General features: G+C 30.3%; 2 protein-coding genes across 2 annotated transcripts; both read right to left on the reverse strand.

Annotated features, from left to right (window-relative positions):
* Nucleotides 1–1,799: 1,799 nt before the first annotated feature.
* Nucleotides 1,800–13,762, reverse strand: LOC18603829 (alpha-N-acetylglucosaminidase-like). The gene is made up of 19 exons (XM_088804946.1): nt 13,159–13,762; nt 12,952–13,028; nt 10,083–10,294; nt 9,843–9,964; nt 8,857–8,942; nt 8,455–8,549; nt 7,801–7,882; nt 7,312–7,418; nt 7,125–7,155; nt 6,508–6,625; nt 6,222–6,269; nt 5,348–5,458; nt 4,511–4,612; nt 4,078–4,176; nt 3,564–3,674; nt 2,939–3,171; nt 2,537–2,774; nt 2,372–2,450; nt 1,800–2,249 (listed from the first exon to the last, which is right to left on the reverse strand). Exons 1-19 carry the CDS (start codon nt 13,378–13,380, stop codon nt 2,002–2,004), a joined length of 2,421 nt encoding a protein of 806 aa, XP_088661072.1. The 5' UTR covers nt 13,381–13,762; the 3' UTR covers nt 1,800–2,001.
* An 82-nt stretch (nt 13,763–13,844) lies between these two features.
* Nucleotides 13,845–14,479, reverse strand: LOC148763415 (uncharacterized). Its single transcript, XM_088804947.1, has one exon. The coding sequence runs from the start codon at nt 14,289–14,291 to the stop codon at nt 14,040–14,042; it is 252 nt and encodes an 83-aa protein (XP_088661073.1). The 5' UTR covers nt 14,292–14,479; the 3' UTR covers nt 13,845–14,039.
* Nucleotides 14,480–17,335: the final 2,856 nt, after the last annotated feature.

Raw genomic sequence — 17,335 nt, forward strand, 5'->3', positions numbered from 1 at the left:
CAAAATTCTGCTATAAACTTTATAAATATTGGATATGTGATTTTTACTGTATTTTTATATCTAAAAGTATATATATATATATATATATATATATATATATTAAAAATTTATTTCTTAAATTAGTAGATTTCAGAAAAATATCAAAAATTAAGGAAAAATTACAAATATGATTTTTCTATATGAATTTAATATTATCTTTCTATCATAAATTAAAATCGTTACCGATTTTATGATTTAAGTTTAATTCTCAACTTTATTTGAAATTATTTTAATTCAAAATATATATAATAGTAAAATATTATCTTATTAATAAACAATGTTGCTAAATTTCAATTGAGGTCACTACATGCCCTAAGTGCTTAAGATGGTTAATGGAAAGTTGCTTGTAAGATTTGTTGCAAATTCAATTCTGATTTTGTATACATATTTTCTTGATATATTAGGCTACTATGAGGATTTTCTGAGTTGTTGCTTGATAATGAACTTGACAATCAGCTAAGTGACTGAAATCCCTTCGGTGTTTTCGCATATTAAAATTTGCCTCAATGTGATTTTCATACTTGTACATGATATTTTGTGCCATGGTTTGTTAAATCAGATAAGCATGCTAATATATGTAAGTAAATATGATCTCTATGTTGATTTTTGGAATATGATTTTTGATTTTGAAATTTGTATATGACTTTGTATAATGTATGCATATATGTTTTCATGAATATAAACATAAATATTTAATCTAAAATGAATATGTTTTTGATGTGTATGAGATATGCTTGAGAAGTTGATATACTGTTTTATGAAATTTGGTAAATATATGTTTATGTTTTGTCTCCTAGTATGGCTATGCTCTGACCTTGCCAATGGGGGTTAAATGTTGGCCATGTCGACATGTAGCTGTGATTAGATATCGATCTCCCAACCGTACCACTAATTACAGAATAGTGGTATTTGTGATATCTGTTCAATACAACCAATGGTTGCTTTTGATATATTCATGACCTGTGCCATCGTGGTTAATTGTGGATTTATTTCTAACCTATGCTATAGGGGTTATGTGTAGTTGTAGCATGTTATAGGAGACCATCAAAATCTATAATTTTGTGAAATTTATATTTTGTTCTGTTAATTGAAATTTTTGGACTAAGATAGTTTTGTTATTCGAAATTAAGTTACCTAAAATTATATTTTGATATTTATATAGGAATAAATAATTTTGGGCTTAAAGGTTTTAAGCATGCTTAATTCGACTGAAGGGATGTTAATCACTTGTTCAGTTGTTGGACTCACTGCTTTTTTCATTTTTTTCAAGTTGTGATTTGGTCAAACATGTGAAAAATTTCAGCAAGTGACGTTTCATAGGCTAGCATATGGTTTTGGTTTGCTTTAGGATTTTTTCTTAACATCTTAGTTTATAGTATTAGAAACTTCCTTTTAAACATTGTCGAAATCATGTTCTTTTTGAATGTTGATAGACTTAGCTTGGAGAATCATTTTATTTTCATCAATGTATTTAACCCTTTTAGGTAGTTGGTTAAAATATCTGTTTTTGAGCTTTGCATATTTGTAGAATTATATCTTATAAGTGTACAACGTCTGTTGTGCCTCAGGTTTAGGGCGTGACATTACTACTTGTTATCTTATGTCTTGCCGTCAAAGCTATAGAAAATATACAAGAATATATATATAAAACAAAAAATCTCCTTTCATTTTGTTTTTTTCCAAAAAACAAAGACAGGTTGTAATAAGCTTTTTTAATGTCTGAAGGAAAATGAAAAGAAAAGATAAGAAATGAAAGAGTTTCATGCTAGAATAAACTGTGGGAGAACACGTAGCAGTGATATAATTTACAACATATTTTTTGCTTACATTACATATATAAGATGAGACAATTCTAGCACACTTTTCCTTGAGGAAATTAAAATATTGTTCATTTGATCTTAATTTGATACCGTAGCAGCAAATTTATTCAACGATGAAAGTAAGTGTGAGTGCATGTGTGTTTTAAGACGACTCTGGCCTCAAATACTTGTTGTATAGCCACCGTGATATGGTGAGAGCATTGCCATTACTTTCCACTGGATACACCTTCCTACTTGTTTGCCAATCGTTTGTCAGCTTTATCCACTCCCCCCTCCATTTCTTCACCTTGAAGTCCTCGCCATTTTCCAAGCTTTCTATCAAAACTTTGAAATATATTGTTGCTCGGGGGCCATAATAATCTCCCACAACCCCACTCCAATACTTGTTCCCTGATGGCATTCATATAGCACCATTATAACCATGAAACTATATACATATGAAGAAAGTATAAATTGAGGTGAAAGATATATAAGAACCAGACTCAAGCTGTGAAGATGTACAAATTAAATACCATAATCGCGAAGTAGACTCGCTTCTTCCTTTGTGTTGTCAAACCACATGGTTATTTGAGTTCTTGCATTCCACTCAAACTGTATTTTCAAATCAGATCAATCAAAATTCTCAAAATCTCCTTGCATTTTGAATAGCTTATATATAATTTAAAGGGCTTTCTAACCTGTTTTTCTTCTTCTTTATTTTGTGCAAGTTGTTTAGCACTTTCTAGCCATGGTCCCAGAAGAAACCCATCATGGCATGCTAAAAGAGTGTCCATATCTTCAACAAGTTCTAAAAACTTCTGACTCAGAGTGGTGACTCTATTCACATCTTTTAACTCATATGCATCAATGATCTCTAAGAATAGCTCATTTGCATATTTTGCTAGTGCTTGTCTAGTCAAGTCAACTAAGTCATACCTGACCATTGAAAGTAGAGTGGCATGTAGAAAAAGTATATCAGAATAAAAAAAGAATAACTAAGGCCAATAAGGTACGTGTATGATACAAGTTTCAAAATACACAACAAGAAACATAAGAGTTCACCATAAGTTTGCAAGGTGTGCTGAAACCAAACAATTTACCTGTAAGTGTTACTTGCTGATAGTGCATCCCCACTTGTAATAAATAGTTCCAATGCCCTTATCACTTCAGAAGTTGAATACCATAGATGAGGTTGATCATAAGCATCTGTTTTCTCGCTTAGTACGGCTCTTCTAGATGTTGGTTTCCCATAGTGGTGATACCTTTCACGTGGCAATGAAATAAAGGATGGACTCACATCTGGAAATGCAACAATAACATCCCTATTCTTGTCCTGCTCCAACATTATCAATTATCAATGGTATATAAATTAAAATGATAAATTTATGCTTGTGATTATGTAAAGCTAAAACCATTCTGCATATGGTACTTGGCAGAAAGAATCTAATAAGGTCGAGGGACTAATGTGCATGTGTTATCATAATCCCAATTACCAGTCATGCTCATGGAACTAATCGATGCATTACCATTCTCACCTTGATAAAGCTATATAAGCTATATCATATATATAAGTACACCCACATACACATGAGATAAAATTAATGCATCTTTGAGGAAGTTGAGGGATAAAGGTCAAATATGTTAAGACCATTTTACAAGATATTACACGGCCAAAAAATAGAAAGAAAGAAAGAAAGAAACACTAGAAAAAGTTTAAGAACTTACATAGGCTCCATCAGTGCAATTGTAAAGTGTGCGATATAATATGCTCCATGCATCACTTATTGAAGGAATTGACTGACCATATCGCCTTGCTATATAAAGTTCAATCCATGCCTGAAAGATGTATTTCATTAAAAGAAAACAGGTTAGAATAGAATTGGTTATATCAAGTGATAATGCATGCCTCCCACACTTTCTGCTCTTTCAAGCTTTCCTTTCTATATCAATTAGAAAAATTATTTTCCACTTCTCCTGTCTGAAGTTGAGGGTTAATAATATTTCTTGTCTTGCTTTTTGTTTACTTTTATCTCCTTAGCCAAAAACAAATTTTCAAAGAAACAATCATAATAAACAACAGAATCCTTTATTTGTCCTATTCATACATGAAGAAAAAATTATCATAACCTCGAGGTTTAAATCTAGAAATTTTAATCCAATTTACATGTACCTTTACTAAAATAATAATGGTGAATAGCACATGCAACATGCAGAGCATTGTGCAATAACTAAAAATTACCTCGACATCAACCTTTTTATGTTGAAATGCCATTTCAGACATGAGATCATAAACAATTGGATTTTGTTCTATACCTTCCATTGACATTCCAATGCCAACCTTAAGAGAAATTATTGACGGTGTTAGAAAAAAGATCTAAATCATAGTAAAAAAAAATCAGAAGAAAATAATCGCAAATAAATTTCAAATGAGTAAAAGTGTTAAGTATTAGTGATCAGTTCCAAGAAAACTTATCTACATGACAATGTTATGCTTATACACACATTCACGCATGATGACATAAAGAGAAAGAAAATGCTACAGGCTATAATTAAATGAGCACAATTTTTGCATAGCAATTGCCTACTAATTGAGTGTGACGGCAAAATCTTATATAACATTTTAACAACCATTTGATGATATTTTGGAAGTAGAAATCTACAATATAACTTACCATTGTTGAGTTTTCACTTGTTAGAGCTTCAATAGGCCCAGAAGCTATTGCATCCAAATATCCATACATCTCTATGTTCCCTGCAAAGTTGTGTAGCATGCACCTATAAAGCAAGATGCCAACAAATCAGATAAGAAACAATTGAGAATGAGTTCCATGCTTCCATTCGCTTGCCTTGAGGTTGGCAGGTTATAAATTCTGTATGCAACGATATGATATATCCTTGGTTTCTTGGAAACCCTAATAGAAGAATGTTATTGCCTTTACTCTTGAAAATTTAATTCGGTATGGATATTTAACGCTAATTTTCTTATTAATTTTTTTTTGGACAGTAGGGGGTGGTTGAAGGACCAAAAGCATCTTAGACTAGTCCATAAGGATTTATTCAATGGTTAATATACACACAGTATGAATAAAAGGAACATCTCAAGCATCTTCATATGTTCAAATAGAGAATTTAGGAGGTAGCCTTAGCAATCTAAAAGACAGACCATTATGACATTTTACTATCTGAGTGATAGAAGAAAACATTATCATTCATAATCCTTATAAGCATCTAAGCCTTGAAGTTAACTCAGCTATTGAACCTATTTGACCCACCTCATTTCAGTTTAGTCTCCAAGAATAATAACCATATAGAAATACTATTATCTAGGAGTTATTTAACATTAAAACACAGTGTATATGTTGTACTTATATTCATAAAACTAAGGATAAAGTTCCTACCTTATATGGATGAAAAATTTTGATAGAAACTTGTGCACATAGGCATATATCAACACATTAGTTTTTACTTATAAAACTCAAAAAGGAAAAAAGTAATGGAACAATAACTTTCCAGATGTAAGGAACACCATAGAACTGCTCTGAAGTAATCCAGATGGGTTTCACTTCAGCAAACAAATCAAGAACAACCAGCTTCCCTAAAGGAACAGAATGCAGAAGTGCCTGAGAAAACCATAGTTATTGCTTGTCAAGGAACAAAATATTTGTTCTTTTTTTCTTCAAAACATAAGAAAAAAGAAAATGCTAGAATGCATAACAATATCTGAACAAGCTCATATAATTTATGCGTATAAGCACAATTATAATTTGATTTGAATACACATGTATACAAAATCTACAATTTCATACTATCAAGATAAGCTTCATGGAAAGTTAATTACCCTAATCTTTTCATCTGAAAAGAAAATCTTGAATGCGCTTTTGAAGAAGTTTACTACTAATTGGTTGGAAAAAACTGTAAATTTTTTGACATATAATATACCTAATGGTGAGCAGTAAAGCAAGTTCCTTTAAAGTTTAAATCTCTGAAGCTAACCAAAATGCTATGATAGTGAGTTTAAGCATATATTCAGGCCAAACATATGTTTGTATTATTCACTTAATTATCACATATGCAACTGAAACATAAATAAACAAAGTAAATGACTGTACACTTTAGAGCCCCTCCCAGTTGTCTATCTTCAGACCAATGTTTCACACCATGCTTTAAACCTTCAGTTATGGCACTCAAAATTGAAAGAAAATTTCATGGTTTGCATCAAGTGCTCAAACTTCATCCACTGAAAACTTATCAAGTTTGGTACAAGTTGCAGATACTTTGAATTGTATACCAAAATCAAATCGGCATAAAAGTTAAAAAGCTGATGTATTTTGAGATCGAAAATGCAATGACTAACATATAAGGAAAAAAAATTATGGATATAACCTTCATTTGTGGAGGCCTCCAGAATGGATCATATGAAAACAGCCACCCCTATGGAATAAATTTGGATAAGTTAGAATATTAAAAGAAAAGATTATGAACTGTATGAAAAGATCATATATATAGAGCAATGACATAGTGCATATGCATCCTAACTTTAGTTAAGAATATTAACAAAATCAAGATTTACAGACTAGATCTATTTAACTGTCAATAAATATGTAACCATCCTGATAAAAGAACGTTCCTCAGTTTGGAAACAAAAGTTAGTGAGATATGATCTTTTGACCTGCATTAGCCACATGGCATTGACATCACCACTCTGCATTCCGCTAAAGATTGCTACACCTAATGAGGTGATGTACTCTGGATCATCCATTGGAGGAGTATTCTCATCAAATGTATCACTGCATGGTTAAGCACACATCAAAACAACATAGAAATAATTCGGTAAACAGAATGATAAATTGATTAAATATAATAAAAGGTAGTGAGGTAAAAACAATTGAATAAACAAGTGGAAATAAGATTGATATAAAAATCAGCTCATTGAGCTAACAAAAACATAATAACAATGTAAAAAATTAATTACTACTCATAATTTAAAGCCATAACATGGCTATGCGGAATCTATAATGTTTTAAACTAAAAAAGGCCAATATGGAACCACTATGGCCTTATTAAACTGCTCCCTGAGTCTTAATTCACTTGAGCCTGTTTGACTTGAACAGATCTTAAAACATCATTAAATACTGTCTTTAACAAGTACTTCTCTAACCAAACAATTGGTGAGTAATTTAGTGATTTTCACATATGGAATGATCGTTATATCAAAGATTATCAATTACAAGTCAATGAAAATGGATCTTTAGAAATTTGAGAGTCCAAACAAAAATAAAATCTTACCAGTTGTAAATGTGGCTTGTTTTTCCATATTCTGACCAAAGATGTAAGCCCGAACATGAAAAAAGGTTAAAAGACTTGCATAAATTTTTTGTAGTAAGGAAAGCTAACACCTAATAACTTTTATGTTCAAAATAATGAAGAGAAAAAGCTTATGAACATAAAAGACCATGGAATTCAAGGAGCACACCTTTTAGTTGTTCCTTAATAAAAGCTTTCCCAATCTCAATGAACAAGGGATCAGTTGCATCTAGAAGATAAGTGCAACACCATTTAGGATTGCCTTTAACAGAAAACCTGAAGAGCAATTCATATGAATATATATGAGGTTCCAATCTTTTGTAAACTTTTGCAAAAATTCTCAACTGAAATAAACAAGCCTTAGTTCCTATTATTATGTTCAATTAGATGTAGTAGAAAGCCGCATAACACAAACACTTGAAAGCTAGTATTCTTGCCAACATGCAAACCATACGTCAGAGAAATTAAGGATTAATGATATCTAGAAAATATAAGTTTTTTTTTTATAATTGGGAAAGAGGGGATTCGAACTCTACTTTTTAGGTAAAGGGATAATGTACATACCAATGAGCTAAATACTCGGGTGCATCTGGAAAATATAAGTTAGACACATCAAAAATAAATTCGTTTATACATTTCACAGTGCGATGTAGCTTACCAATTACCCAAGCGTGTTATCTTTGCAGATGGGAATATATTTTTTAATGCTGCAGGAACATTGCCAGAAAAGGCTGGAAGGACTACAAAGTGTATCCACAAAAAATTACAATGAGTAAATCAAGTAGGAAAGAAAATAGATAAAGTAATTAATGTTTTAAAAAATTTCCTCGATCATTGAAAGGTGATGCCATATCTTGCTTAGAAGTTTACCCTGTATCAACAATTAAAACCAATATTTCCATATGACTATAATCTAGTGTATCAGTGAGTTTTTTTTGTTTGATACCTATATGACTTTTTGTAATGCTTGCCCTAATTCAGATGAAACCAAGTAAATATGCTTATATGCAATACTTAATAGTATAGAGCACAACATGCCACAATCACCAAAAGATACAAGGAAAGGGTAATTTTTCCAATTTACAGAAAATTTGTCGAGATTTCTTCATTCATTCAAAGACTAAAAGAGAAAAGAATAATCACAATTAAGATAAAAAGAACAAGATTTTTAAGATAAAGCTTTACTTTGCATGTATCCCAAAGTAGTAACATATTGACATTGCAAAGCAATTTATGAAATGAAAATGAAAAACAATGGATGGTAACTTTTTTTGCTAAGAAAAAATAATGGACGATAATAGCAAATTAGTACCTGGAGTCATTCCAAGTTCATACATTCTGGAAAGAATTTTCTTTTGCAAAGTTAATTGTCCATTAAACCAACTTTGTGGTAGTGGTCCACCCCATCTGTGATTTAAGTACCACTTATCAGATAGAAAGTCATACTACTCTCATCACAACCAAAAATTTGTATATCTTGGATTATTACAATAACGTCCATTAGAAGAACACTCTAAGTAAACGTAGAACATCAATTATTCTAGTTATCTTATTGAAAGGAAGTAAGGAACCTTGGTTTGAAAGGAAATGATAGACATTTTTCATTAGCATGATCTTAAAATTGTTTGATACTTGACTTACCATATTGAATAAAACCCAAATTAATCAAGCCAACGTCCAAGAGAACCCTTCTAAAACTTTCTAAATTACTCACCCGTGTAAATTTCCCATACGTGACCAAGCGAGAAATGCAGGGCCTCCAAAGAAGTCATCCAAATCTGATTTACTTATATTGAATTTCTGCTTAAGATAAATAGTTTGTAAGAGATATTGAAAACTAAAGGCACCCAACTTAAGAACATTATTCATAACTCTATGGAAACATTGGCAATTATCCAAAAATAATACTTAGATTGAACATATGAACCAAAGATACCAACTCCCATTTCATTAAAGAAAATTTAAAATAATATTCAGAGAGTAAAACAACTCTGATTGGTAATAAAAAAGAAAAACCATAAATCAAGATTGATATGTAATTTGGTGTGAGATAAAACTAACAAGTATAAGTATTTCCAAGCACAAAAAAAATTAACGAATAGCAAATTTACTACTACATTGATTTTGAATTTCATATTAAGTATGACTGTATTAATTTATATTGAGCTGAGGTTATAAGCAATCTGTAACTAATAGCACGTAAAAAAAATTCTGTTTTAACTTTTTATCCTGACCACGACTATATCAATAGACAAAGGATAATTAGAGTTGATCGTATAACAAGTAGCTAAGAACTTGTTATAATACTAGAAGCGTATTAGTACCAGAAAATGTAAGAGTATTTTCAATTTTCTCCAATAATTAGGTTCAACTGAAAGCTCAGAAAAAGTAGGTAACAAGCATATAAGCCTTGCTCAACTATGTCATCTTTCAAGATGCATATATTATTTGTGAAGCCAACATAAAAGGAAAAAAAAGCATCAAACTAGCAAGTAATATAGATGCCTAATTGAGTGGCAGCCCACCAATGCCAAAGACTTTCAAATTTCATCACATACATGCATAATGGGAGTAGAGTTATTGCTGAGTGGAGGGTAACAAGCTTTTCTCCACAAGCAAGAAAGAGTGAAAAGATAAAGGCAAATCGAAAAAAATATGCTAAGTTAGTCAAAATTCGAAAACTTTATAAAAGGAAATTACCTGGTAAACCTTTTGCCAAATAGCTTCTTGCCCAGTAAATGCTAACGGTAAATTGATACCTTGGAGAGCCATCCAATCAATTTCCTTTTCCCATCTTTCCCAATCCCACCAAGCAAAAGAATCTTCCAAAAGCAAACAAATGAAGTTCATATAAAATTTATTAGGTGAAATTTTGAAATGTGGCCCGGGGAATGAATAACTTATTAGGAGACAGAAGGGATTGTCAGAGCAGAAGCTCACAGCTCGATGTAACAGCATTCTGGTAGTAATTCCACGGAATAGGTCTTTGAACCAATATGCCAGTATCTTGAACACGAGGAAGAGAGCCTAACTTAGGTATTGAAGATAGTTGTGCACCGCCTGTTTTTTCCCAAGATATATGTGAACCACACAAATACTTCAAGTACCAGTGTAGGCCAGCCAAAACTTCAACCCCAGTGACACCACTTATTCTGCTCCAGACCAGCCAAAAACGCCCACATACAAGTATCAAGAAGATGATTTATCATTTTATACATAAAAAATACAGATGCTTTTATATAAATTTCAATTGTAATCCCAAGAATGTAAAAGAAAGTATGCATTGCCTATAAATTCTATGACTTTAATCTGCTAAATTTAGAACCCTGATCATGTCTTAGAAAATCTCAAATTAAACTCGTATCTTCACCCGAAGTCTTCAAAATCTATGTAGTAGGTTAATGTAATTCAGCATGAAAACTTTCCTTAAGATTCATAAATGGAAAAACTAAATTCAGCAAAAATTATTTTATAATTAGTAAAAAAAATCTTAGGGTTGTCAACGGGTAAGGTTTTTGTTCATTTCGAGGTAACCGAACCCTAATCCTATAAAAAATCAAATATCCAAACCCTATTAATTACTCAAATAATTTTAAAAATTATTACCCTAACTCTAACCTTAATACATTTTCACTATCTTATAATTACCCTAACTTGTTTAAAAACTTGATTAAAATAAAAAAAATATTAAAATGTTCTTCATGCTACTAACAATGGAGTGGCAATAATGGAGGATCGGAGTGGCTAGCTAGGGGAAGAAAAAAAAAAGAAAGAAAGAAGAATAAGAAATGAAAGAAGAACTATCAATTAATAGTGAGGAATAAATAAAGAAAAGAAGAAGGAAGGAGTAGCTAGCTGGGGAAAGAAAAGAGGAAGGAACGGCTGGTTGGGGGAAGAAGAAGGAGCGATTAGCTGGAGGAAGAAAAGAAGAGAAGAAAAAAAGAAAAGAAAAGAGTGGTTAGGGTTTATACCCTTAATATATTATTATTATTAAATTACAAAAATCTTATTATTATTTTTTGAGAATAAAAATCAATATTATTTTATTGTTTAATAATTATTAACTTAAATAATAGTTATTATATTTTTTATAAATAAATATAATATATAATATAAAGTGTTTGTATTAAAAGATATTACAAGTTATATACTATAAAATGTGTATATATATATTATAATAAATAATTTTATAAGTTATAATTTTTATAATGTTAACCCGAAATAAAAAGTACATATATTTATATTTAAAGTATATATATATTAAAAATATTTTAGTGTGTATATATAATAATAATATTCCTTATAAATAAACCCAATATATATAAAGTAAATATATTAAAAGATATTATAAGGAATTAATAATCATAGTTTCATGAATTAATTTAATTAATTATATGGATTTGTCCTTAATTACATGAAATTAAAAAAAATAACTAAGTTTCAAAACTTTTCTAATCTCATAACTTATTTTTAGATAATTAAGTTTATATAAACAAAAGTATATATATTATAATTAATAATTTTATAAGTAATAATTTTTGTAATGTTAACACAAAATAGAAAGTAAATATGTTTATATTTAAAATATATATATATACACACACACTAAAAGTATTTTAGAATATATATAATAGTAAGTATCTTCTTTATAAATGAATCCAATATATATAAAGTAAATCATAATTGCATAAATTAATTTAATTAATTATATGAGTTTGTCCTTAATTATATGAAATTTAAAAAAATAACTAAATTTCAAAACTATTCTAATCTCACAACTTCTCAACTTCTCTTAAGGTTTGTATATTATAAGTTTGTATAAATAAAGGTGTATATATTATAATTAATAATTTTATAAGTATAATTTATGTAATGTTAACATAAAATAAAAAGTAAATATATTTATATTTAAAGTATATATATACTAAAAGTATTAGTGTATATATAATATAGTAATTATATTTCTTATAAATGAACTCAATATATATAATGTATATATATATTAAAACATTATAAGTTAATTAATAATTATAGTTTCATGAATTAATTTAATTAACTATATGTATTTGTCTTTAATTACATAAAGTCAAAAAAATAGCTAGATTCTAAAACTATTTTAATCTCAAAGACTCTCTTTAAATATATATATTATAAGTTATAATTTTTGTAATGTTAACACAAAATAAAAAGTAAATATATTTATATTAAAAGTATATATATATATATAAAATAGTAATTATATTCTTTTGTAATATGATATGATATTCATATTATTTAAATATCATTAATAATCTAATAATTTTTTAATTTAAATATACTAATATCATCACATTAATAATTTAAGTAACTATATTTTTTAATATATTTGTCAATATTTAATAACAGAAATTGTTTGTAAAGATAGTTAAGGTTTTGATTATTTTCACTCTTTACATGGGTTCATATCTAAACATCAACAAAAATGGACATTTTTAAATTAATTATTTAAATTATATATATATATATACATGTAAATGGGTATTGAAATTGGATTCGAGACAAGTATATGTGGAACCCAAATATTAACATATTCAAGTTCGAGTTGCGAGTATCTAAGGGTAGTATCCGAACCCGATACAAGTAGTGAAATTATTATCCGAACTTGTCTCAAACTCGATTATAAGATACTTTAATCGGATATAACTGGGTCGACTACCCACGGATACTTTATAATAGGGTACCATTACCGTATCTAAAAAATTCTCTTACCTTATGAAAATTTGAATTATATATAAGAAGAAGAAGACATGAAAAAAAAATCTTTACTTACAGAATCTCTGGAGCGCCGTGTTTATGTGAAGCAGGATGGTTTTTGATAATGAAGCAAGATCCTCCACCACATTCCTCCTACCAAAAACAAAGCTGTTAATGAGAGAGAGTGGGCGGGAGAGTTTAATCCTTCAATTCATGACCGATGCCTCCAAACAGAGCAGTAAAAAATAAAAAATAAAAAAACAGAAAGAAAATTTAAAATTACCTTAGAAGAAATTATTCGAAATTCAAAGGCGGAAGAGTGAGAAGGAAGCAGGCGATGGAGAACGGCGCGAGCTGCGGCAACCTGGAGGGAAGGAGGAGCTCTCTCGTGGTCTTGAATTTCGAGGAGTTTGGAAACGTACTGGACGCCGATGGTGGAGGAGTGAGTGGAGGATAGGAGCGAGAAAAGGAAGAGGAGAAAAATGGCGGGAAGTGGAGTGTCCATGGCGGTGGCGGGGCGATGGAGTTGAAAGTCGAGAAGTGGAGGAAGAAAAGAGGCAAAAGGAATCCTACCCTCCTAAACAGGCGTTTATGTTTATAAAAGAAATGAAATGGAATCATCGAAGAGGATGAGGTTGAGGAGATTCTTCAAAGAGCATCCGACAAATTACATGGCCGGCTTAAGCGAGAAACAAAAAGAGCATCCGATAAATTTCAAAGAGTGACGCCCGCTATGCCTACCGGGGGGATAGACGAGAAGAAGAAGCTGTCAAACGCCCGCTATATGCCTACCAAACCTTAATTGGATTGGATTGGTTTGGTTTGGGTTGGCTACTTCTTCTTGCCTGTTTCATTCATTCTAGAAAAAACCAAGTACTATCTATAATTGTTTTGTCACGCCAACATCAAGGTCAACTCATCAACTAGCACGAAGAAGAAGATATGGACATCAAAGTTTCAGATCTCAAATATTACAACAGCCCATGCGGCCTTTATATTCATTTATTTACATTAAAAACAAAGCAATAAACAAGTGATTCATATCATGAGTAAAATATGAAGACAATAACAAAAGATAGTATAGAAACCAAAAGAGAATAACCGAAGCTTAAAGTCCAAGTCAAGCGTAACATGGTATGTGGGGTGCAGGAGTGAATCCTATTCCTAGTGTTTCTGGGTGGTCTTGTGGTACTTTTCTTTGATCCAATGAATTCCCAAAGAGGTTCCTTCTTTGACCTTCTTCACCCCAGTCGAAGCCACCGCTTTGGTCTTCCCAAGCCCTTCTCCTACCTTCTGCTTGTACTTTGCGGTGCTGCTCTTCGTGTTTTTGTTCTGAGTGGTGCTGACAGGGGTTGGGCCGCTGTAGTCCCACTGATCGGCCCATGATGTACCGTAAGAGGAGTTGTTTCCTTCCATTGCTTTTCCTTCTCCCTGGAGAAAGGATGGGAGGGGGCTTTCAGTTTGAGCGGATCAGAAATATTGCTTGAAGGAGGAGATGAATAATTACGTTAAGAGTAGAAGACAGGGAAAGGGATTGGGTATTTGATGGAAAGTTAGGGAGGTAAGAAATGGTTGGCCTGATTACTAAAGTTTGGTTTTCATCGTCCACGCCTCGCCTCCTTTGTAGGCGTTAACGAAATCATGCTGGTCCAACTAAGGAATATGGGACCCACCTTTGGATTTCAACACTTGTGATTGCGCCTTGCAAGGAATTGAGGTTCTCGTCTTGCAAAGGACAAAAATGACCTCGTCTTCGTCTTCTCTCTCCCCCTTTTTTTTAATTAAAAAAAGCAGTGCCCTGGTTATCACTTCATTAATATTTTGATGAGCAGGATCCTAGGAGGTTAAAGTTTGTTAAAATGTAAAATAAAATTTATGGATATTAAATTCAGTATTAAATATAAAGATCATGATTTTTTTTTTGAAATAAATGTGCCTTTAATACTCATCAATACACCACTAAAAAAAGTCAAATTAGGCAATTTTCAATTTCGTGAAATAAAACATTTTTTTTATTCTCTAACCAACATAGACATCATATATTTTGTAAAGAAAATAGCCATGAGATACGAGATATGGTGGAAAGGTTTTGCATTTCAAAAACTTAAAATCCAAATTTCTAAATATAAATTCGTCATTTATATTATTTATAATATAATACAATGATATGACTTAAAATATTGAAAAAATTATTCAATGTTGACATTAAAATTATTAGAAGATTGTAATACATACTAATAAGATATATTTTAAAATATTAATAAATTAATATGATAAATATTTTAATTTTATTTAGTTGTAAAACTTAAAAATTGTAACCACAATATAAAAAATATAGTTGTAGAAAGTGGAGGAATGGAATTTTGGATTTAGAAAATGCGTGAAGGGAAGTGTACTAAATATGCCCAAACAATTCAATAAAAAGAAGAAGAGAAGAAAACCACAGAAGTGCGTATTTTCCTAAGCTTCTGGAATTATCCAGAAAAAAAAAATGAATATTTGGATTTTGAAGTTGGGCAATTTGACCGAAACCTCTGTTAGTCACTTACGCATAATCAACCGACCGTCCTGTCCAAGAAGCTTCAGCTGTCGTCATGGCCCATGCCATGCCGTCGCCGCCCTTCCACCTTTGATTCTTCGTTCTAATTACTTGCAATAAACCTCGCAAAGTATATATTATAAAAATACATAAATTTATTAAATTATAATTTTATAAAAATAAATAAATAAATATTATTTTATTATTTTATTTATTTATAATTATGATTTTGAGTATTTTATTCATTAAAAAATAAAAAAGAGTATTTAAGTAAATAAAGATGTTTTAATTAATGTCATTTTTTATTTATTACATTCAAGATAAAGGGGTTAAAGTCAGTTTATTTATTTGATCATATCAGTTAAAAAGAAAAACAGATAGTGAAGAATACGCTAGTTTTACATTATCACCTTTTAAAAGAAAAAATAGAAAAGTTAACGTCAATTTATTTCATCAGACTCAAACGATAGACAATTATAAGAGCTTAACACTAGGGAAGAAGAAAGGCAGAGAAAAGGAAAAAGTATTCAAGGGATTGCTGATTAAGGTATGTTTACGTTGTATTTTCATAGCTTGAGCACAAAAACCCTAAATTATTTATATTTTTTAACTTTTTTCAAATATGACACTGTTCCGGTGACTTTCCGGTGGTATGATGGGTACCAATGGAAATGTCTTAAAAAGATCTTTCCAATGGTTTTTGTAGTATCTTGTTTGGTTTTGTGGTTAGGAATATACGAATTTTTGAAATTAATTGAAAATTTAGTTTTCAACAGTTTTGACAACCCAAATTTGGATCATCGGAACTCCATATTCTGGTAATATTTTGGATCTTGTCTTTGAGGGCTTTTGTAGTATGAAATGAGACATTTAATTTGGCATCAATGGCTCAATTAAGGGCTTCCTATATTAAGAGACTTAAAACCTCAAAGTAGGCTCGTTGATACTGAAAACTCAAAATCTAGGTATTTCTGTTATGATTTCTAGAATTTTTGGCTTTCTAAACTTGATAATTTTTTGTTCTTTTTAATCGAAACAAAATCTGGTGTTATAGTATGATATGAATACTTTAAATTGGTTTTGATTTTATCACTAGAAATAATTCACGTTAAGAATTACAAGAGCTCAAAGTAGGTCAAGTGGCTATCTAGATTCTGAAATTTTAAAAAATAAGAAATACTTTTTTTTCATTTTTTTTAAAAAATTTGACTTTAATTAATGATTAAAAAATTCTGCTATAAACTTTATAAATATTGGATATGTGATTTTTACTATATTTTTATATCTAAAAGTATATATATTTATATTTTAAAAATTTATTTATTAAATTAGTAGATTTTAGAAAAAAAATAAAAAATTAAGGAAAAATTACAAATATGATTTTTATATATGAAATTAATATTATCTTTCTGCAAGAAATTAAAATCGTAACTAATTTTATGATTTAAGTTTAATTTTCAATTTTATTTAAAATTCTTTTAATTCAAAATATGAAACTTTTTCCTAAATCAACAGGTCGATTACAAAATTGGGAAATTTGATAGATAACAAATGTGAACTAAAAGCTCTGAAAACATAAATAAAGAAATAAAATCTCATCAATCTGATAATTCATAAATGTTTTGTTAATGAAGGCATAGCATAATCCAAAGTGGCGGGGAGAATGGAGAACGCATATCTGGCACTTCGTCATTATCATCATTGATATACTCCACATCCTTATTATCACAATTGTAAGTGCCTATATCAGAGGCCCTAGCTTGGGGATAAAAATGATCATCGTCATTCGTAAAGTAAACGCAATTAGACTTGCAACTAGGGTGGTCAATTGCCAAAACGACAGGAGTGCAATAATTTTCAAGGAACACGGAGTGGTCACTCAATGATACTATTTTTTCCTAATTCTTTGTGTGCGTGTCAA

This window comes from Theobroma cacao, chromosome 3, assembly GCF_053813885.1.
Source record: "Theobroma cacao isolate CCN51 chromosome 3, ASM5381388v1, whole genome shotgun sequence".
NCBI classification, from domain to species: Eukaryota; Viridiplantae; Streptophyta; class Magnoliopsida; order Malvales; family Malvaceae; genus Theobroma; species Theobroma cacao.